The following is a 22,790-nucleotide window of genomic DNA, read 5'->3' on the forward strand; positions in this document are numbered from 1 at the left end:
AACAAAAGACAACTGCATTGCATTCTTTCATTTCGGTTATTTTAATTATATAAAAGCATATTGCACAGAATACAGCCCAGAAAGGCCTTGTCATTGGTGTAGTATTACACGGGAAGCTAAGCTTCTAGAGAAGTGCTTTTAATTCTACAAAAATGATTTTGCTGCATCCCAACTTTTGACTTAAAAAAATTATAAATATTTTATGTACACTTTTAACCTATGAAAATATGATTTTTATTTTACCAAGTCATTATTTTAATAAGAAGTTAAAAGGGCAGTACTGTTTCATCGGGGGCATATACACTATACAGTCACAGCTTTTTCAGCATATAGGTGGGACCTCCCTTTAAAAGTTACCACCAGTTCAACTTGTGGTGACTGTGGTGCCGCTGCCCAGTTTCATGATCATCTGCTGACAGTCATGAAGAGTCCTTTTGTCACCAATCTTTTCTAGTGTGTGGGCTGCTTCTGCCAGCATGCCAACTCGCTGGCCCGGTGCAGACAGGAAGCTTGGTGGAAGATAGCGGCACGCTAGTAGGAGTGCTTCAGCATGTTCACGCCTGCCAGGATGCGTCTCAGTCTCTCCTTCCAACACACAAAATAGAAGAAAAAAAATGGTCAGAAGGGAATGAAAGTCAAGCATCCTTTGATGAGGCATCAGTGTGGCTGTGGAGGGATCTCATCTTCCATTTCCATTGTAGGTTGAATCAGTTGGTGTAACTGGCATACCAACCTCAATACCTCTGGGATAGAGCAGAGGATGTTAGCCCACCTAGGCATCCTATTACCAATCACTGGTGTGATCATGTTGTCTATCACAGGTCAGCTGCCTGCTGATCAGAGTGTTCAGCAGAGTTTTCCATTGAAAGCAGCCATTTGAGCAAAGTATTGCAGGATTACAAACTGCTCTTACCAAGGTTCAGGGAAACACCAAACAGGTCAACAAACTACACAGGCCCAAACCAGAATGAGCACTCTCAATGTCATTGCACAGAACTTCTCAGAATACTGGAAGCTCCAGGTAAACAAGTGAACAAGGACTTGACCTCAAACAAAAACCCAAGTTTGCATCCAATCTATCTTTGTAACAAGAAAATGCTCAGAACTAAGATGTATTTATGATTTCTGCACATCAAAGGATTCAACCCTGGCTGTTTAATAGCAGTGTCTAACAACCAGGATTCATAGACTATTGCAATATGTCTGTTACCTAAATATAGCTACTCACCACCTTTGGGCATTGGGTTTGTGACCCGCCTCCTGAGACTGCGGTCTAACAGTTGGTGAGTCCGGGTTGGACTGGCTCCTGCCATTAACCTGGCTGTTGCTTCATGCAGGAATACCTGAAAAATAAATAAACTAAGACATTAAATTGCAACTTTTGTACACTAATAAATCTTCCCCTTTAAGCCTCACTATCTCATTCCTCCTACCCAAACCATCACTGCATTGATGTTAAAACTCGCTATGCCAGCTCTGATTTCCACATTTCACATCTCCAAAAAATTCAACTTTGCAGCTTCTTTACCCCAAAAAGCAATAATCCAGAGATCGTGCTGATATATTCAGTTGATATTTTTAAATTCGATCTTCTCTGGTGAAAGACAACGAGCCTTGACTTGTCATTGAGTTACTCCTGGTAATCTGGAGAATATTTAGCCCTTTATTGGCTTTCGTTCCCATTAAGTTTTTAGCTCCTCATTCACTCAACCTGTTGTTCTCCACTGTTTCCAGGAGATCTGCGTCTCCTCCACTGTGTCACACACAAAATATCTGTTTTATTTCTCTGCCATTTCCTTATTCCCCAAATTAATTTCTTCTGCCCCAATCTATAAGAAATGTGCATTCATTATTTGCTAGCCTTTTCCTCATCTGTAGATTTGTTTCTTGTTAAATTACTTTTGCATTCTACTTTCCCTTTCCCCATCAATTTTTTGGGTCCCCTTCTAGTGAAATTTGATGTTTTCCTAGTCCTCAAGCTGTTAGCCTTTCATTCAATATTATCTATAACTTCTCTTATTAGCTGTTGTTAGGCTACTTTGCCTCTAGAGATCTTGTCTTAAGGAAATATGAATTTGATGACAAAGATGTTTTACAAGTTAGCAATTGCTAAACAAAATTCTATACCATGATCCAGAAGACACAAGGACCTGCACAAACTGGAATCTTTCATAGAGCACAAAATACTGGAGTACCACAGTGGGTCAGTCAATATCTCTGGAGAACATGGATAGGAGACATTTCGGGTTGAGACCTTTTTTCAAACTGAAGGCCCTGACCGAAATATTGTCTATCCATGTTCTCCAGAGATGCTGCTGACCTGCTGAGTTGCAGCACTTTGTGACACCATGATCACTCTTCCCTGAAAGCCCTGTATCTACAATTATTAATTAAATCTTTATCATTGCACAATAGTACAGTAAAATGGTCCATACCCTCATTGGTTGCTCAATATATTGATTGAGTAAAACATCTTAGACACTCCAAATATTAATTCTCCAAACTATTATTGTTAAATGAGTTTGCTCAACCTAAATGTAGCATCTATTATATTACTACCCATGTAATGTGGATCTCCAATGTCCTAATGTGTAGGAAGGAACTGCAGATGCTGGTTTAAACCAAAGATAGACACAAATTGTTGGAGTAACTCAATGGGTCAACAGCATCTCTGGGGAAAAAGAATAGGTGACATTTTTGGTCGAGACCCGAACTTTTACTTATGAAAAGTCTTGATATTTTGCTTAATCTCAGCTGGTGAGATTTTTTGGTCCCATTATGACCTCAATTTCTTTTTTATAGCATCCTCCGACACTCTACACTCTCAAAGGTTTAAGATTCACTTGGGTTACATCTAGCACTGCCCTATCTCTAGTACTAAGCTACTCCCTACCAAGCCATAGGTCCCTATATTGTAAGATTTTATAATCTTGATATAAATCCCTTCACATGCCGTGTGAAGGGCACACGGCATGATCCCTTCACATGCCGTTTTCACTGCCCTTCATGTTCCTGGGAACACATTGTGAGCTCCAAGGCACCATTATATTTGTTTCTGATGATGTTTGCTGAAGGAGAGACTGGGAGATTAACACTCCTTTTCAATCAAAGGTACATCATAGAAATCCATTTGAACAGATGAACCAAAATGTAACTGCTGATCCAAAAGATGGCACCATTGACATGGCAAACTTTGTTCTGTTGAGGTTATATTCACCATTCATTGGTTATTTCACAAATTATTGATGCTCAAGTGAGAGCTCTGAAATGAGGTTCTAAGGATCTTTCATGGTCTTTTCTTCCATTTGCAGTATTTGAGCACTATTAGTCTTTCTCCCCTCTATCATGGGCCAAGATCAAGAATTCAATCAGATGACACTGTTCGCAATCTAGAGATCACTATTGAATTAGCAACTATTTTATTTTAATTGTGGTATTCCCCCCAAAATAAGTGTTCCAGTTCCACCAGCTGCACTGGTGCTCCTCAACCCTCGTACCATCACCATGTCACAATTTACTTACCCTACGGAGGGCAGGTTTGAAAGTCTGAGATAACTTCCTGAGACTGCTAAGGTCCTGCTGAAAGCCTCTGAGTTCTAGTGGGGATGCATGATGCATGCCACTCATGGGCTGGCTCCCATTGAACAGTTGCTGCCATACACTGGTCCTGGAGACGAGCAAGAGATCACACAGCAACAGCTGCACTGCCTGGAAAGATAACAGACAACCTCAGACACACAACCTCTCTTCTGGTGGTTAAATGAACCAATGGAATTAGCACTAATTACTTTGCAAGTTTTTATATTACTATGTTTGCTCAGATTTATCTTTTTAAACTTTACTCAAAACCTACTTCAGACCACTTTAATGTGGCTATTTTCAGTATGACCCTAGTTCCACAGGCATGTTACTGAGCTGGGCACTCATTAGGGTGCCACGATTTCCAGTTTGCAGCTACGATTCTCCCCGTTAAGGCAACCAATCCCCAGGTTACAGAGCAGTTACATTCCTAGAAAATGGTCTGTATCATAACTTTCCATAACGCAAAACGTTGTGATCTGTGAATGCATCAAATAATGAGAAAAAATGTGCTTATTCATGTACTTTTTCACATCAATGTGTGAATTTTATTCTGCATTCTCAAATGTTTGGATAAAAGGTTGCAAATTCTCCAAGAACGAATTTCCATTTCCAAAATCGCCATAATGAGGGGATCGTAGTTGGTTTCTATTTCGGTTATCAAACAACAGGGAAATAAAAAGGAGATAGGCCACAGATTGTTTAAAAATAGAAACATCACAGTGACGCAAATACATACAAACTGAGAATTAGACAAGAAATGGAAGAGATTAAAAATTGCAGAAACGTACTATTCAAACAATGCACCATTCACAGAGCTATGGTCAGCTCCGATTTTCAGATATGCGGCTTTTCCTTCTCAGTCAGTGTGTAGAACTGGTGTTGGGGTCTGGCTCTGTATTGCATTGCAGGTGCATTGCACTTCGAGAACACATGCAATGCAACTACAATGCACCACAGCTGCAGCCATTTATCCAATAGAGTGGGGGCGGTGAGGCAAGAAAGAATAAAATACTGAAGGTTCTGAATGTCCCAGGGTTGCTCCATGCTTTGAATTGTCAGCCAATTTCAGCTGTGATGGCACCGCTGTGCTACCTTCTGCTTCAGTGATCTTCAACTCCAGTTGCAGATCACCTCCATTGATCTCTTCTGGTTATACATACAAGTAAGACAGGATGAGGGTGTGCTGTGATGCTTGGTCTATGAATGTGGATGTGTAATATTCTGTGGATGCCTACTACCTTTCCTCACATCTGGATTGTGGCCATGAACTACACATCAAGAGAGCTAATGAACCTGTAGAAACAAACATTTAAATAAACCAGTATTTTCAGTAGAAAAATAAATGTGGTACAGTGGGTAACTACCTGAATAAGTCGCCCAACTGCTGAAGAACATATAATTCAATTTTCGTTAGATTTCAGGAAATGTCAGAACTGCCTATCTTCCTCACCCCCCACACATGTACTTCTCTTCATCTATGCTAGACCTTTCAAATCTATACTAGAATCCTTCCATTGACCCAAAGCAACATTTAACTAGAGCAAAGATGCTGACCCACAGACCTGAGTGGTCACGATTAAGATTAAAGTGAGGAAGGGCAGAAAATAGTGGATAGAAGAATGGTAAGCAAAATGGCAGGCACCTGCTGAGCAATGGAGAACTGGAACCCTTGATGTTTTTGAAAGCAGCAAGACTTGCCGGATATTCCTTTAAAAAGCACGGAGCAGAAATATGGGCTGGACTGGGATATGTGGCACCACCACCACCAACATCCTGACATCTCCCATAAAATTTGAATTTATATCCCCATCAATCCATCTCCCAAGGAATGTCCTCTTTCCATCTCTTTGCAAGAAAAAAAATCTACTTTCGTCATTCAGCAAAGGCATATAAAAAAAAATTAAAAGGACGCAAACACTAGAGCAGTTGTATTTTCCACCCCGCACTAAACACTCTTTAACACTTTCCTCCCTAAACTCATCAATACACAAGGAGCGTTCACCTCTTAATGACAACTGCAAGCTGTTTAAAGACCTAAATTGAAAGGTGATGAGCAGAGGCTGCAATGCCTCCCAGCAGGGAGCAGGGACGATTACAAGGCTGAGTCACACTTGAATAATCTCCGATATCACTTGGCAGTCAGCCTGCCAGCATCTTTTGCATTCAGGAATAAAAGTAAGTAAATTTCACTCCTCACAACCCCCAATATATCATAAAAAGAAAAATGTTCATTATTTATTCAATTGGTAAAGCAGATCATTTTAATTTTGGGGGACAAATAGAATAATTAGAGATAGAACTAGTGACAACATATTGCTAATAGGATATAGGGGGAGCTTTCATCAAGGTTTCTCCAACTTCCATTATAAACATTCTGTTCATCATGATAAAGAATCAGAATATACCCAGTATTTTTTCTACTTTTATTGCATTGAACCATTTGTCACATGAGGTTCCCTTCCCTGCATACCTTATCAACAGTGTTGCTGGTGGAGGATGCCATATTGAGACTGTCCCTCAGGTACCCACTGGCCTTCTCACAGTGCAAGAAGCTCATCTGGTTGCCATCCTGTTTACCCAATATTGCACGTACAGCCTTGAATGCAAACAGCGCGGCCCTTGGCAATTGGCTCCTGCAAGAAGTTAGCATTTAAAAATCAGGATGGAAGTAAAACAACAACTTTTCATTTAGCTTTTCATCTGGTATGGGTAGCTCAATTCTTTACCTTGAACAAGATTCAAACTTATAACTAAATAATCCGATGCCACTCATTATTAAATGGGAAATGCTTGCAATCAAAGAACTACCTTTACCCAGTGGCCATTATTCCATCTATTTATCACCCTTGTCCTAATTTCTGAACCAAAAATGCCTCTGAAGGTCTTTTTCACCAAATGACAGAAGTCTACACAATTACAATTACCGATTTCCGGTCAAGCTCAAATGAAAGCATGTCAAATCCTGGGTATTCTGTGGGGAGCAACGCACTTCTGAACTCCCAATAAACATCTACAAAGCACAAGTCAGGAGTGTAGATTTGAAGATTCATAAAAATGTACAACACAGAAATTAGTCCTTTCGACCCACCTTGCCCAAACGGATGGTTATGCCTATCTACACTAATGCCATATGACCACATTAGGCCCATATCCCTCAATTCCTTTCTTATCGTAAGTACTGTTGAATCACCTTTTAAACATCACCTCCTCCGGCAGTTCATTCTCGACATTCACCTGTGTGCGAAATAAACATACCCCTCAGATTTTGGAATTTGCCAACATGCCTTGGATCCCGTGTGCCCCAGGCTTCATGACCGATCAACCATGTGGGACCTTGTCAAAAGCCTAACTAAAACGCATGTGAACCATGTGTAGGAAAGAACTGCAGATGCTGGTTTAAATCGAAGGTAGACACAAAATGCTGGAGTAACTCAGCGGGACAAGATGCTGCCAGTCCCGCATGTGAACCATGTCTACTGCTCTGCCTTCATCAATGTTATTAGTGATCGAAGAATATCTACCATTCCATTAGTTTCACCATCTGCCACCTAATAAAATGCACTCAAATTCACCAAGTTTTTTATTACAGTACTTCACAATCCATATTCTTGAACACTCAGGACAAGAGTAGAAGAGATACAGGTGCTCCCCGGCTTACGATGCTTCGACTTGCGATATTTCAACTTTGCGATGGTGCAAATGGCAGCGACCTGTAGCGAGCCGCAGCTCGCTTCCGGCCATGTGATCGCGTGTATTAAATGCTTTCGATTTACAATATTTTCGGTTTTCGATGGGTTTCTCGGAACGGAACCCCATAGTAAGCTAAGGAGCACCTGTACAAGGGAATATCACCAAGTTACCCATCTGTTTTCATGGATAAAATCCCAGAACTTCCTCAAAATAGTACAAGTACCTTTTCCACGTAAATTGTTGACATACATTAAGGTCCATTACCACCACCTTCTTAACAAATGAGCAAGCAAAATAAAATACAGATGGCAGAGAAGGGCATAAAATTTCTCAAGGCTACTCCACTGTTCAAAAAGACTGAAAGATTCTATCCCCCATGTCTGCGCTGCGAGATCCCAACATTCTCCGATATCTTTAGTGCTCAGGAAAACGGTGCACTAAGGTGATATCGTAATTTCCCATGATACGAAGTAATGTCATCGTGATTGTGTCAAGAAATGTCAGTTGAAAAAAAGATTTTGTACCAATTTATCTACATTAATTTCCACGCAAATGCTGCGAGTGTGAATTTAAATTTGTATATATCAGATTGTTGTGACTTCTATAAGGGTACATTTCCATAAACTGAACAGCCGTAAATTAGCATGCAAGCCTCTATTAGCATGCTTGGAGCTATCTTTCCTCATATCATGACCACGTCATCTTTGAAATTAGTCTGGTGAATGTATGCTGCACCCACATTGGGCAAGTACTGGGGACCGTCAATAAATGTTGACCTGACCAACACCCATGCCCTGTGATTGAATAAAAGCGAAATAAGATTTTGATGTTCCTTTGCACAGTTATCAGTCATCTAAAATTCTTACCATATTCCAAACAGAGAGTATATTTGATATCCTCAGCCACCTTCCCCACCACTCCCCGCAATGCTACACAGTAATAATGCAATTACAACATTAGATGGATTTTAACATGAGATTACAAATCTATTTGGTGGTGGAAACGATAATACTATAGTTAAGCACAAGCTTAAATTAGAAGCTGTGGTGTTACACAATTAGAACTGATACTGAATCTTATACGTTTGGAACCATCAAATGATCAAGTTAAGTTAGTTAATCTTAAAACACTCTGGGCTAAAACAACATTGTTCAAGATACTGTAGAAGAGGTTATGTGGAGATAATTTAGGCAATGGCACCTACTCTGTTGCATGCAGTGGCTTTGGCATGCATTCCACCATAGGATACAGACGCTCTGCTGCCTCATCATCACCTTGCAACCAGTTGATGGCAACAACAATCATGGAAGTCCACCACTTCATGACTGGATCCATGCCTATGAATATGATGAACACCAAACATTAAAATCAAAAGTAACATAGCCCAGGTGGGCACAAAGCCATATGTACAGGAAGATAAAAGTGTTTGTGCAGTTGTGTAATTACAGAGAAGTGATGACTGGCATCAATGTCCTGATTTGGGACCAGTCGCTTGTTTGCCAAATAAAACATAAGGTGTGGTAATTGATATAATTGAATATCAAACAGCCTCCCACATCAACTGTCAGGGTTCACACAAAGCCAAGCAGATCAATCACACTGTTGCAACTGAACTGTCCTAGTTCATAGGCAAAATATTGCAGAAACCAAAAGCACAAAGTACTGTAATCACTCAGCAAGTTATGCAGAACCTGTAGTAAGGAGAACAGAAATAGCGTAACAGGCGGATCACATTTCATCAAAATTGTCCTTCGTGGATAAAATGATGCAATTTAAGAGTGAAGATGTGGGTTCATAGATTGAGTTGAAAAATCAAGTAGTCAGTGTCATGCCCGCAGATTGTGACAAATAGTTGGAGAAACATACAGCCAGAGTGATGGGTCCATGAGTCCACTGCACAGGGTCAACATACCCAGCCACAGAAACAGCATCAAAAACACAGTTTGGAAAGGATCCACACATTACTTTCTGACATGAATGAAGGCTGTACAGCCCATTGTCTAGGATAGCTCTCTGAGCAATTGTACTTCCCCATGTTATTTCCACATAACCCATTGCCTCTCACAAGCTTAAATTATTTCCTGTTTTTCCCAGCAGGGTCAGTATTCAGGGGTGAATTAACCCGCAGGTAGGTCTTGAGGATGTGAGAGGAAGCCTGAGCACCTGTGGAAATCCACACTATCATTGTCACAGGCAGAATGTGCAAACAGCACACACAAGCAGAGGTCAGGATTGAATTTGGGATACTCGACATCTGTTTGAATTTAAGAATGGTTGATATTTATGATCTTTGACACCTGAAAAGATTAAATAAAACCCCTTTATTTCAAGATCAAATGGGGTGATGGTTGCAGTGGAAGGGACAACACTGTGGAAGTGTCTGAGAGAGGGGGGCAGACAGAGGGAGGCAGGCAGAGGGAGGCAGACAGAGGGAGGCAGACAGAGGGAGGCAGACAGAGGGAGGCAAACAGAGGGAGACAGAGAGTGAGAGAGAGAGAATGAGAGACAGACAGAGAGAGAGAGAGACAGACAGAGAGAGACAGAGAGAGAGACAGAGAGACAGACAGAGAGACAGAGAGAGTGACACAGAGAGTGACACAGAGAGAGAGAGAGATAGAGAGAGACAGAGAGAGAGAGAGACAGAGACAGAGAGAGAGACAGAGAGAGAATTGAAGTTTGGTCATTTATCTGATCAAGTGAACAATTGCTGAGCTGAAACTTGAACTTCACTTTTCTCTCTTCATTCACAGCACTGGAATAACTGAAATAATCAATTATTTGAATTAGACAATGTCCAAGAACTGCAAGAATAATTAAAAGCTAACCTGTGACAGTTGCCATACTAGAGCCGATGGCAAAGGTTTGTGTGGTGATTGCAGCAGCATCAGAGCAACTATTCAGGAGTTGTAAGTACTCAAGAGCATCTGAGAATTCTCTGCAACAGAAAATTCGTCAAAGAATAATAGACATCAGCACAGGATCTTGCTCGGTTGTCCAAGGTCACAATTTAATACATTTGCAGGATTGTGTAACCGATTTAATAGCTACATTTCCAAAATCCAGAGCAGCAACTAAAATAAATAGGGAATAACAGCTGTCAAACAATGCACTATTCCTCTGATAGACTTTTTTCCTGTTATTATTTTTCTGATTGAAACAGAGAAACTAGGTGCAGGAGGAGGCCATTTGGCCCTTCGATTGAGTAACAGACGAGGCAGTACCCTTACCATCCTTCAAAGTCTCAACAATCACATTAGTCACAGACTGTTACATAAAGATGTGAAACATAACTATCTATGAAATCAGGTCTGTGCCTTTCTTGATACTATTGCTGAATTCATTGCTCTTAGCATGACAGTTAAATAGACTGGAGTTGCCATTTAACCCCTAGGATCTCACCAATATTGTACATAAAGCTGATGGGCAAAGGCACTGAATTGCATGGAAACTGTTCCAACACTTCTAGCAGCTCTTTCCTCAGGTATGAATTATTGGTGCTTAGGCCAAGTCTGTGTACACTGTAAAAGCAATTCAGTCAGAAGCCCATGGGTCAAATTTCCAAATCTTAGTGCTGAAAAATCTTAAAACATCAATCTGGCTTTTCACACCCTTTATTCCCTTTATTCTTGCAGCAACTCCATCCCAACAGATTACACAACTCCATTAATTTTTACTCACCCTCCCTCTCCAGTCACCGGCTTGCTGTTCTCCGGTTTGGCAATGCAATACAATGCTTTCTCCAGGAGATGTTCTCGGAAAGCCTGAGTAACCTGAGCCAATGGATCAACTAAGGAGAGAAAATACATTTAACATTGATGGAAACCATGGGTGTTATTACAATAATGACAACAACCCTTGCTGCTGATTAATATGGACCAAATCTTCCAGCATCTATCCTAATTCCCATTCCTCTCCTGTAATATGTAAAGCAAAAGGAGGATGCAATATGAATCTACAAAGGGATGCAAACAGATTGAATGAGTAGGTAAGTTAGTAAATGGAACATAATCTGGGGATACACGAGTATACAATAAAATTTAAATAATTCATTATCCAACTATTTGGTACTCCTGAAGTTTAGGTATCTGACTGACTGGGGCCCTGGTACCCATGTTTCCTCTGCTAAACCAGGGCTAAACTTTTTTCCCCACTCACCAGTGCCCCGATACCAGTACTTCCTTTAAACTCACCGAGGCCCCAGTGAGTTTCCCTGCACTCTCTGGTCCCTGGTCCCAGCGCTAAGGTGAATTAGAGGTAATTGCCCAGGGCCCCAGTTAGTTTCAAGGGAATGCAGCAACTGGGTCCCGGGTGAGTGCAGAGGCAAGGACCCTGGTTTAGCAGATGGAGTGTAATAACCAGGAATATCTGAAGCTCAAAACATGCCAGATTATGGGATTTTTACCATATTTAGTTTGGCAGAAAGAACAGTAGAATCATTTTTAAATGGAGGAGAATAAATGTTCAGATGATTTTGGCATTGTTGCACACAAAACAGTGTCGGGCACAGCAGATTAACGTATTTTATAAAGTGGGTGTCCCACGATGAGGGATTGAGTAGGATGAGCACAAAGAGTTATGAATCCAGAGTTGCTGAGTTTATTCAGGTTGAGAACAATACATCTTCGACTGAAAGGGAATTAAGGAAGTCAGAAAACAGGCAGAAAAGAGACAAAGTAGATGATCATTTAGATTTTATTGAATCTCGGAGCTGGCCAAGGGAGCCATAAGGCTCACAACTGTTCCAACATTTTACATTTCCGAAGCTGCTGTGGGTTTGACTAGCTATTCTAGTCTGGGGACAAACATAAAATATATTCTTCTACTTGGCTTCACTCCAAGAGCGAGCTGCTGTAAGTTTGCTGTGACTGTTCAACTGAAACTCAACATTAATTAGGATCTTCAGGAATGGATGAAGTGAAGGAAAATGCAGAGCATACAAAGTGCCTGATGCCATTATGCACCCTCCTATCAATACGTGGCTGGGATAATTACATCAACTTTTCTTTGTGTTAATAAATGATTCAGTTACCTGGGTTTCCAGTAAAACTATAAATGCTGTCTTTAGGGGTGCTTTTAACAGTCCAGTCCTCATCAACAAAGAACCTATGGCCCTGAGGATGGCACAGCCATTTCATTGCAGGTGGTATGGTTCCGCTCTGTGACAGACAGATTTGCCTGGCACTGCTCAGAAAGATTCGCTGCATGACAAAGATAAATAGAGATCTTAACACAGATAAGAATCAAAAGGCCAAATTAATTAAACAGTATAAAACGTTGAATTACTCTATGCTGAGTTAACTCATTTTAGCCAAGCAGTGGCACGGGGAAATGGTTCCTGCCCCTGATCACCATCCAGCAACCATCTCAAATAAGACAGGCTTTGACTGCGACATCGTTTTTTACACCAAACCCATAATCCCAGCCATCACTTTCATCCCTAAGCTTCAAGTATTAAAGAGATACATGCAATCATAAATAGACAGTTTTCCTGATGTGTTAAACAGGCATTGCCAAAACAATGGGAACTTGCAAATAAAACAGCAACGTTGCAAGTTTTCCGCCATTTCTCATTTTAAATGGGCTTATGGGAGAAATCACTGCTCACTGGTATAAGGGTACATAAAATAATAAAAGTTCGGTAAAATCATTAAATAGACTTGGACTTCCTCGTGGATGTATCAAAAGGTAGGAAAGCAGAATCACGAACATGCAAGTAAAACAAGAGCCTTCAACTGAACCATGAAGGCAGTGGAGTGCAGCCTGCCTCCTCCCTCTATTGGACAGGAGCAGCACAAGGCACTGAGAGTCATGAAGTGATGGAGGGACTACAATTCTCCAACACAAACAGCACGCATAAGTAATTTGCTGTTGTTTTTGTTTCCCTGATTTCTCGCACAACCGAGGTTGAAGTTCATATTGCTTTTTTTCCTTACATTTTTACGTTTTTCTGTACAAACATGACCGTTATGCTATTTTATACCTAACCAGGAAAACAATTAGACCAGATCTTGTAGAGATGCTTCTTTTGTGCCTCCTCACAAGAATGAATGAATGCAATAATCGCCACATAAGGGGCGTTTTCAAAGTGCCAAGTATCCCACACTAGGTCTATCTTTGTTTTTCCCCCCTCCCCTCCCTCACGGCGTTCCCCCCACGCTGGGTCCCCATTGCTCTTTCCCTCCCTCTGGGCGGTCCCCCCCATGCTGGGTCCTCCTTTGTTCCTTCCCTTGGTTGCGGCGCCCTCACTCCATTTGGTCCATCCTCATCCATCGGTCGGAGCCCCCATTGACTGCCGCACCAACCTCTCCACTATCAATAGACAATAGGTGTAGGAGTAGGCCATTCGGCCCTTCGAGCCAGCACCAACATTCAATGTGATCATGACTGATCATTCTCAATCAGTACCCCGTTCCTGCCTTCTCCCCAACCCCCTGACTCCGCTATCCTTAAGAGCTCTATCCAGCTCTCTCTTGAATGCATTCAGAGAATTGCCATCCACTGCCTTCTGAGGCAGAGAATTCCAGATTTACAACTCTCTGACTGAAAAAGTGTTTCCTCATCTCCGTTCTAAATGGCCTACCCCTTATTTTTAAACTGTGGCTCCTGGTTCTGGACTCCCCCAACATTGGGAACATGTTTCCTGCTTCTAACGTGTCCAACCCCTTAATAATCTTATATGTTTCAATAAGATCCCCTCTCACCCTTCTAAATTCCAGTGTATACAAGCCTATTGCTTCTGGGTCCCCGCCGGAGGCCTCCATGAGACCGACTCAGGCCCCAGACATGGGCTCCGCCAACCCAGGCTCTGCCGGCTGCAGACTCTGACCTCCGAGGCCCCGACTCCGACTAGAGGCTCCGACCCGAGGGTGCCTTATTGTCACTACACTTGGATATATCATGCAGTCTCCTCATCTGAATCATTAATATTGATATAAAGCCCAAGCAATGATCCTTGCAGCATTTCTCCAGTTATACCATTTCATCCTAAAAATTATCTTTGAATCCTACTCCGAATGTATTTCTTCATTAACCAATTCTCAATTACATCAAGACTAATTGGGAGAAGCACTTTACTGAATGTCTTCTATCTATTCAAATACATAATGCTGGAGTAACTCAGTGGGACAGGCAGCATCTCCAGAGAGAAGGATTGGGTGACGTTTCATGTCAAGACTCTTTTTCAGACTGAGCACATATGAACATATGTCCTCTTCTTTTTGATTCTCCTGTCCCATGTAAAAAACTGTTCTATTCCCTATCTACTCCCCATCATGATTTTAAATACCTCTATAAGATCACCCCTGAGCCTCCTGCATGCCAAGGAATAAAGTCCTAGCTTGCCCAACCTGTTCCTATAACTCAGCCCAAGTCCTGTCAACATCCTCACAAATCTTCTCTGCACTCTTTCCAACTTAATGGTTTCCTTCCCATGGCAGGGTGACCAAAACAGAACAGTTCCCCAAGTGTGGCCTCACAAACGTCTTGTACAATTGTACCATAATGTCCTAGCTACTATACGCTATACTGTGACTGATAAAGCCCAATACATGCAAAATACTCTTATATTTTTGTTCTGTTTTCTTTAAAGCAATTTCAGTTATTCTTTGTTGGTTTATAAAGCATCAACCAGCGTCACCTTTTAGGTTTGCAACAATGCAAGATACTTCTTTAATCTACCACTTCAGTTATTTTTTCTAGCTGGTCATTGGAGGTTTACACTTTTCAGAATAAAAACTTTTTCTCTGTGATTTAGGAGTTATTCATTTAAATATTTGGGTTTCCTTATCAATGCCTGATCTATTAATCTAATTTTCCAATCTACCTCTGCAACTTTGTGCTTTCTGGTGATCTAGGTTCTACAATTTAAGCAAAGCCAATTAGTTTCTGAAGATCTCAACAAGATCAACCAATACTAAATTCCATCATATAATGATCAATCTTCCCAAGGATTTCTATTATATCAACACAATTCTAGATACAAAATAAATAGCTCCCGCACTCAGAAAATCATCTTCCACAAATTCTTCCTCATGTTACTGTTGCCAATTATTCTAATCTATTTGGTGATAAAAAGCTCACCATGATTAATGCTCCAAGTCTTCTGATTTTAAACCCATTCCTATATTTTGATTACTACTGATAAGGGGTTACTAAATTACTCCTACCAGTCTTTAATTCCTCTTATTATTCTGCAATTTCAAACATAACAAGTCTATCAGCATTTTATGGACCAAAATCTTTTCTCCTTACTGTCTATATTTTACATGCAGTCTATAAAAGCCATTGCTCCTCCCACCTCTTCCAGGGACTTAAAACTATTGTCTAGCAACACCAACCCTGTTCTGTAGCTGCCTGACCTTCTGACTTTTTCAGAAACTTTGTTTTTGTTTTATTTCCATTTTGTCTACCTTTTTTAAAAGTCAAGAATCCCAGAATCTTTAGCAACAAAACTTAGCACTCATTTTTTGGCAAGACCAAGCGCAGGCCCAGCGATCATTTCACTGAACACCCACGTTCAGTCTGCCTAGACCTGTGTGATCTCCCGATTGCTAAACTCTTTAACTCCCCCTCCCATACCCACACTGATGTTTCCGTCCTGGCCTCCCCCATTGTCAGAATGAGGCCCAATGCAAATTGGAGGAACAGCACCTCATATTTCATTTGGGCAGCTTACAACCCAGCGGCAAGAATATTGATTTCTCTAACTTCAAGTAACCATTGCTTTCCCTCTCTCTCCGTCCCCCACTAGTTCTTTGACTAGTTTCACTGAGGACATGTTTCTTCTGGTTAATTTTACTGATTGTGTGCCTTCTTGTCATCTACCCCTCAGCTAATGAACCAATCTACATTTCCTTATCATCGTCTGCTTTGATATGTCATTTTCACTCCTTACCCCTCCATATCTCGTCTCCCTCTCCCCTGACACAGTCTGAAGAAGGGCATTGACCTGAAACATCACCCATTCCTTCGCTCCAGGGATGATGCCTGTCCTGCTGAGTTATTCCAGCATTTGTGGTCTATCTTCGGTGTAAACCACCACCTGCAGTTCCTTCCTACTCTGTATATTCACTGCTTTTTGTATCGAATTTTAGTCTCTTCTCTTTTAATATTCATTCAGTCTGATTCCACTCTCCACATATCCAGTATTCCATCAATTCCAGTAACCAAATCCCTTGAAGGTAGTACCTCCGGAACCCTGCTCTCCACCACTATCATGCTCCGATCTCCCTTTACATTACTAACCAGCACCCTGCTTAGCTTTAAAGTTTTGTAAAGCAAAAAACTAAAGATTTTGAAATCCAAAATAAAAACAGAAAATGCAGAAAATACTCATCCAATCAAGCACCGTCTGTTCAGAGAAAAAGAGAGTTAACGTTTGAGGTCAATAATTTTTCATTAGAACTAGGAAACAAGTGTGTTTTTAATTTGAATGTGTGGAAGAAACTAAGGGAATGTCTACACTAAAGGGGAAGACCAAAGATTGAACATTTGCAATTAGTAAGACTTTACCCTCCTCTTACTGCTAGCTGAACTGCCACTTCATCAGTTTCCCCTGGCCTTCACCCCTCACAGACAATCCCTTTGCTATGTCCACTCCTTCCTTTTTCTCTGAGACTTACTAACTTGCTCAATTCTGATAGAAGGTGGCCAAGCAACTGTGGAAACCTGTTCACATACATGTCCTCGCAGTGTTACCAGATTGGAAGTGTGAAGCTTTGATGCCAAACATAATCATATTCTAACCCGTGCCTCCCATGTGTCCATACACACAGACACAGATGGCACATTCTATAGCAAACATCAACAGAAAGCTTAAGGGAAGATGTGCCATAGCTCAGACTTGCCAATTCAGTATCTTTCAACAAATATAAGAGAACACATAAATATCTACTCACGGTCATGAAATGGAGCCTTCTGTGCAGGCTGATTTTAATACGAATTGCTGCTGCCACGTACATCTCTGCCATAGTGGCAACAGAGATAGCATCTCCAGCACATTCAGCAAGGTTTATTGCACTCAATGCCATGTTAATTGCAGATAAGTAGCTGCCAACCAATTTGCCTAAGAGTTACAAGAAACAAGACGGCTGTTAATAACAAATCCATACTTGTAAATAAGGTAATGCAAGAATAAATTAGTAAAATACCGCCAAAAAAAAAATCTTAGTATCGTTTATACTGCTAGCAATACCCAGCACCCCATCCACTCAATGGGTCTGCATTATTCATAATGGAATCCCACAACCTGAGAAAGCTAAATATGTACAACTGAATTTTTGCTAGCACATTTCTGTCACAATAAAAAGGGACAATTGCTTTCATCAAAATGTTCACAAGCTCCTTACTTTGTTCTATTATTTCCTTTTCTAGACGGTTAGCTTTACAAACTGGAATACACTGCAGTGCAGTACCCTTTGTGCAAGAAAATTCAAGAAAAATCGGAGCAGGAATAGGCCATCAGACCTCTCAAACCTGCTCTACCATTTAATATGAACATGACTGATCTACACTGGCCTCAAATTCTCTTCTGTGCCAATTCCCCATAACCCTTAATTTTCAGTCTTTAAAATATAAATCTATCTCTACATTAAATATGTACAAGAATATAGAGACATGTTAGAACTTCTCCCCAATTTCCAGTTACTCCACCAAAGCTCCATTGTACAGGTAATTTACTAAGTGGAAATGCCAGTTCTAGAGCAGAGTTGTTACCAGTCACGTGTCGAAGTGGCAATGATCCAATTAGACCTCCCAACAGTCAACCAAGTAAGAGACTGGGACCAATAGTAAATGTGTTCACATTCCCCAAAAAACTAAAACTAACGAGTTGAAACTTGTTTCCTGACAATCTCTACAATTGTTTAAAATTCTGAACACAACAGGATGGAGGCCACCAAGCACCAAGGGCGTTAAAACTATATGTGCCATTAAATCCCACATCTCAAGGGCTTTGAAGACTACATCCTGCCATGGAAGAGCATGGAATTTCCACTGGTTTTCTTACCAACCCTCTCGTCATTACCTCATTTGTTGCTTTTATTGTGTAACTGAGTGATGTGTATCCTTCATTACAAAAGCAAACATATTTCAAAAATAATCAATTGACTATGGAGAATACAAGGTATGATATAAATGTAATTTCCTTCTTTCACCAACAAACTCAAAAATCGGCTTTATCTATCATTAACCTGCATTTTCAAGCAGGAGCCACAGGTATAGAATCCAATTTGCCCGCTGTGGTGCAATGGAACATAGAACAATACAGCACAGGTACAAATTCTTTGGCCCACGAAGTCTGTGTCGAACATGATGTCAAGTTAAAATAACCTCTGCCTGCATGCAATTCATATCTCTCCATCCCTATGCAATTCCACATGCACATCTAAAAACCTCTTAGTCGCCACTGTCGTAACTGCTTCCAACACCACTCCTGGCAGATAGGTGGCATTCTAACTGGGACCAGTAAACCTATGGTTGGCTAGGGAATGACTGAGTTTGGATCATTTGATACTGGAGTGCAATATCATTCTATTGATTATTGAACCAGTTCTTTCCCAATATTTATGCCTTCCTCCGAATGGATTCACAATATGGTGAAGTTAACTGACTATAAATTCAATTTTTTTCTTGTTGTCGGGAACCACTAAAATGGTAGACTGTCAAGACTTATTTCATAATTTGTGAACTAATCTGATGTACACTCAATATTATTCCAATATTCCTTCAGTTTTGTATGGATTACATACCAGTCATGTGAAGCTGCTGCAGCTTGTGATAGACCAGCGCAGCCTCTTGAGTGCATTTCTTCATGTCGTCCTTCAGCTCTTGGTCCTGTCTGAAACCACCAGCCTGTGCTGCAAACCAGCGGCCGATCCATAGTCGCTGCAGAATATGTCGGATGACATTCCACATTAGGCTGCAGGCAAAATCTAAATTGGAAGTTGGCAGGGGACGCCCCAACGCTTTCAAACAAATCCAGAGGTTCTGGGAAGCCTGTGCAAAATCTCCCTAATAAAAACATGGACTGTTACTTTTCCACAGAGATTTCAAACTACTACCACACGTTAAAAAAAAATATAGCCCTTTTCTTTTTATTTGCAACGGAAACCACCGCATTCTACTGGCATGTAGCTCCAAGCGTAATATTGCTCCGTGAGCATGCTACTGGCAAGCCTAGTCAGAGTAAATGTCAGGAGGTCATGTGGCATCACAGACTAGGTAAACTCTTCCTTTCCCCTCTATCTCTGACCACAAACCTTCCTCAGCATATGGAACTCCTGACTGCAATTGGCAATGGAAATCAATTCGATTTTCATTCTTTTGTTCAGCAGTGCTTAAGTCCATTGTTGCTATCTACAAATATCCCAGACTGATCTAAGTAACGTTAGGTTCACCAAGATAAATCATAACTTTAACTATTCTTACAAAAGAGATCAAATTATTTAGGTAGGAAAGAACTACAGATGCTGGGTTAAATCGAAGGTAGGCACAAAACGCTGGAGTAACTCAGCGAGACAGGCTGCATCTCTGGACAGAAGGAGCGGGTGACGTTTTGGGTTGAGACGTCTGTGTTTCAGATCGGGTGTGAAGAAGGGTCTTGACCCGAAACATCACCTATTCCTTCTCTCCAGAGATACTGCCTGTCTCGCTGAGTTACTCCAGCACTTTGTGTCTATCTTCAAGTTATTTAGAACCTATACACCAAGCAAGTAACATGGATGAACAACAAGGTAGACACAAAATGCTGGAGTAACTCAGCGGGTCAGGCAGCATTTCGGGAGAGAAGTAATAGGTGACATTTGGGGTCAAGACCGTTCTTCAGATCCGATCTGAAATGCAGCCATCTCAACCCAAAACGCCACCCATTCCTGGGTGACATTTCGGGTCGAGACCCTTCTTCAGTCTGATGTCAGGGGAGGGGGCGGGACAAAGATAGGATGTAGTAGGAGACAGGAAGACAATGGGAGAGCTGGGAAGGGGGAGGGAAAAGAGAGGGACAGAGGAACTATCTGAAGTTAGAGAAGTCAATGTTCATACCGCTGGAGTGTAAACTGCCCAAGCGAAATACGAGATGCTGTTCTTCCAATTTGCGCTGGGCCTCACTATGACAATGGAGGAGGCCCATGACAGAAAGGTCACACTGGAATTGGGAGGGGGAGTTGAAGTGCTGAGCCACTGGGAGATCAGGTTGGTTAAGGCGGACTGAGCGAAGGTGTTGAGCAAAACGATCACCGAGCCAGCGTTTGGTCTCGCCGATGTAGAAAAGTTGACATGTCGAACAGCGGATACAATAGATGAGGTTGAAGGAGGTGCAGGTGAACCTCTGCCTCACCTGGAAAGACTGTTTGGGTCCTTGGATGGAGTCGAGGGGGGAGGTAAAGGGACAGGTGTTGCATCTCCTGTGGTTGCATGGGAAAGTACCTGGGGAGGGGGTGGTTTGGATGGGAAGGGACGTGTGGACCAGGGAGTTACGGAGGGAATGGTTCTGCGGAAAGCAGAAAGGGGTGGAGATGGGAAGATGTGGCCAGTAGTGGGATCCCTTTGGAGGTGACGGAAATGTTGGAGGATAATTTGTTGTATACGACGGTTGATGGGGTGGAAGGCGAAGACAAGGAGGACTCTATCCTTGTTACGAATGAGGAGAGGGGGGGGGAAGCAAGAGCGGAGCTACGGGATATAGAGGAGACCCTAGTGAGAGCCTCATCTATAATGGAAGAGGGGAACCCCCGTTCCCTAAAGAATGAGGACAACTGTGATGCACTAGTGTGAAACACCTCATCCTGGGCACAGATGCGGCGGAGACGGAGGAATTGGAAGTTTTTACAGGAAACAGGGAGGGAAGAAGTTTAGTCAAGATAGCCATGGGAGCCAGTAGGTTTGTAGATGTCGGTCACTAGTCTGTCTCCTGTGATGGAGATGGTAAGATCCAGAAACGGTAAGGAAATGTCGGAGATGGTCCAAGTATATTTAAGAGCAGGATGGAAATTAGTGGTGAAATTTATGGTCAGTGTGTTCTGCATGGGTACAAGAGGTAGCACCAATGCAGTCGTCAATGTAGCGGAGGTAGAGTAGCGGAAACAGACTAGTGACCGACATCTACTACAAACCTACTGCAAACCATCAGGTAATGATCATTTGCAGAACTATCCAGTTATCAGATAAAGGGATGTCAGAGAGAGTGAGAGAGAAATAAAACAAAAGATGCTGTCTCATCTTTCGTTTTGGGGAGCACGCTGGCGCAGCGGTAGCGTTGCTGCCTTACAGCGAATGCAGCGCTGGAGACCCGGGTTCTATCCCAACTACGGGTGCTGTCTGTATGGAATTTGTACTTTCTCCCCGTACTCTGCTTGGGTTTTCTCCGAGATCTTCGGTTTCCTCCCACACTCCAAAGACGTACAGGTACGTAAGTTAATTGGCTTGGTAAATGTAAAAATTGTCCCTAGTGGGTATAGGATAGTGTTAATATGCGGGGACATTAACTTGCTGGTCGGCGCGGACCCGGTGGGCACCATGTATCTCTAAACTAAACAACAACAAAAAAATCTGCTGATGTTTCCAGCACTCTGTTTCAGATTTCCAGCAACTGCTGTGCATCTCACTGTTCCAACATGTTCTTTTGTTCCCCCACCCCCACCCCCCCCCCCCCCCCCCACCAAATGTCTTCATTTAATGATTAACTAAAGACACAAAGGCCTTTGTATGACCCAGACACCATGGCCACACTAGATCACAAAGACTTGCTTTGTTCTTTTCACCCCTTCCCTCCCTGCAACAAAATGGGCTTGTTTTCTCAATTTTCTAGTTCCGATAAAGGATACTAACTAGAAATGTTGACTACATTTCTCTCTCCACAGGGCTGTGCTGTGGCAGTGCAAGTGGTGTAGCAAGCTTACAGATCCAGTGACTGGTGTTCAATCGTGACATCCAGACTTATCCATTGGAGTTTGCACATTCCTACTATGCCCAGGTGGGTTTTCCTCGGTTCTCCAGGATTCTCCCTCACCCCAAGTTCATGCGGATTGGTAGGCTACAGAAAATTGCCTCTCCTAGGTAGGTGGATCAGTTAATAGTTACATCATAGAATCATACAGGACGGAAACAGGCCCTTTAGCCCAACCCGTTCACTCCCAACAAGATGTCTACACGAGGAACCGTGGGCAAACAATACTAATGGGATTGCCCTTAGAGTTAATATCATCGCGATGGGCTGAACAGCCTCCATCCAAGCCATGTAGTATGAAAAATAACATGAGGTACTACCCGTTCTGCTAAGTGTTTCTAGCATTTTTTGTTTGTTGGACTATTAGATACCTGGGCCTTTCACCAAACTGGCACAGCACCTCTCCTGCTATCCATTACTGTGTACCATCACTCTAATGCATGGGAACATGCACCAAAGATTTTTAATGTATATTATTGTTCAGGCTTACTTTGGACTTCATAAATTAAAGGTTTCAACTTGGTTCCAGTAAATAGGAAGGTGCAAATTTTAAGTAATTGCTGCAAAAACAAAAGAA

At 41.8% G+C, this 22,790-nt stretch overlaps 1 protein-coding gene across 4 annotated transcripts in view; it reads right to left on the minus strand.

Moving 5' to 3' along the window:
- Positions 1–29: 29 nt before the first annotated feature.
- The window catches only part of srebf1 (sterol regulatory element binding transcription factor 1), a 46,012-nt gene continuing 23,251 nt past the window's right edge, over positions 30–22,790 (minus strand). For 3 of the 4 annotated variants that reach the window (XM_078417851.1, XM_078417852.1, XM_078417854.1), the window contains 10 exons: positions 19,020–19,281; positions 17,169–17,335; positions 12,302–12,470; positions 10,951–11,059; positions 10,098–10,207; positions 8,477–8,609; positions 6,053–6,215; positions 3,523–3,708; positions 1,229–1,343; positions 30–585 (listed from right to left, as the gene is read on the minus strand). In XM_078417851.1, coding sequence (XP_078273977.1) covers positions 365–585; positions 1,229–1,343; positions 3,523–3,708; positions 6,053–6,215; positions 8,477–8,609; positions 10,098–10,207; positions 10,951–11,059; positions 12,302–12,470; positions 17,169–17,335; positions 19,020–19,281 — 1,635 coding nt within the window. In that variant the 3' untranslated portion in view covers positions 30–364. Of the gene's footprint in view, positions 586–1,228; positions 1,344–3,522; positions 3,709–6,052; positions 6,216–6,772; positions 6,817–8,476; positions 8,610–10,097; positions 10,208–10,950; positions 11,060–12,301; positions 12,471–17,168; positions 17,336–19,019; positions 19,282–22,790 lie in introns of those variants that run through there. The other variant, XM_078417853.1, reaches the window with a different exon arrangement.

This window comes from Rhinoraja longicauda, chromosome 21 (genome assembly GCF_053455715.1).
Source record: "Rhinoraja longicauda isolate Sanriku21f chromosome 21, sRhiLon1.1, whole genome shotgun sequence".
In the NCBI taxonomy this organism is placed as follows: domain Eukaryota; kingdom Metazoa; phylum Chordata; class Chondrichthyes; order Rajiformes; family Arhynchobatidae; genus Rhinoraja; species Rhinoraja longicauda.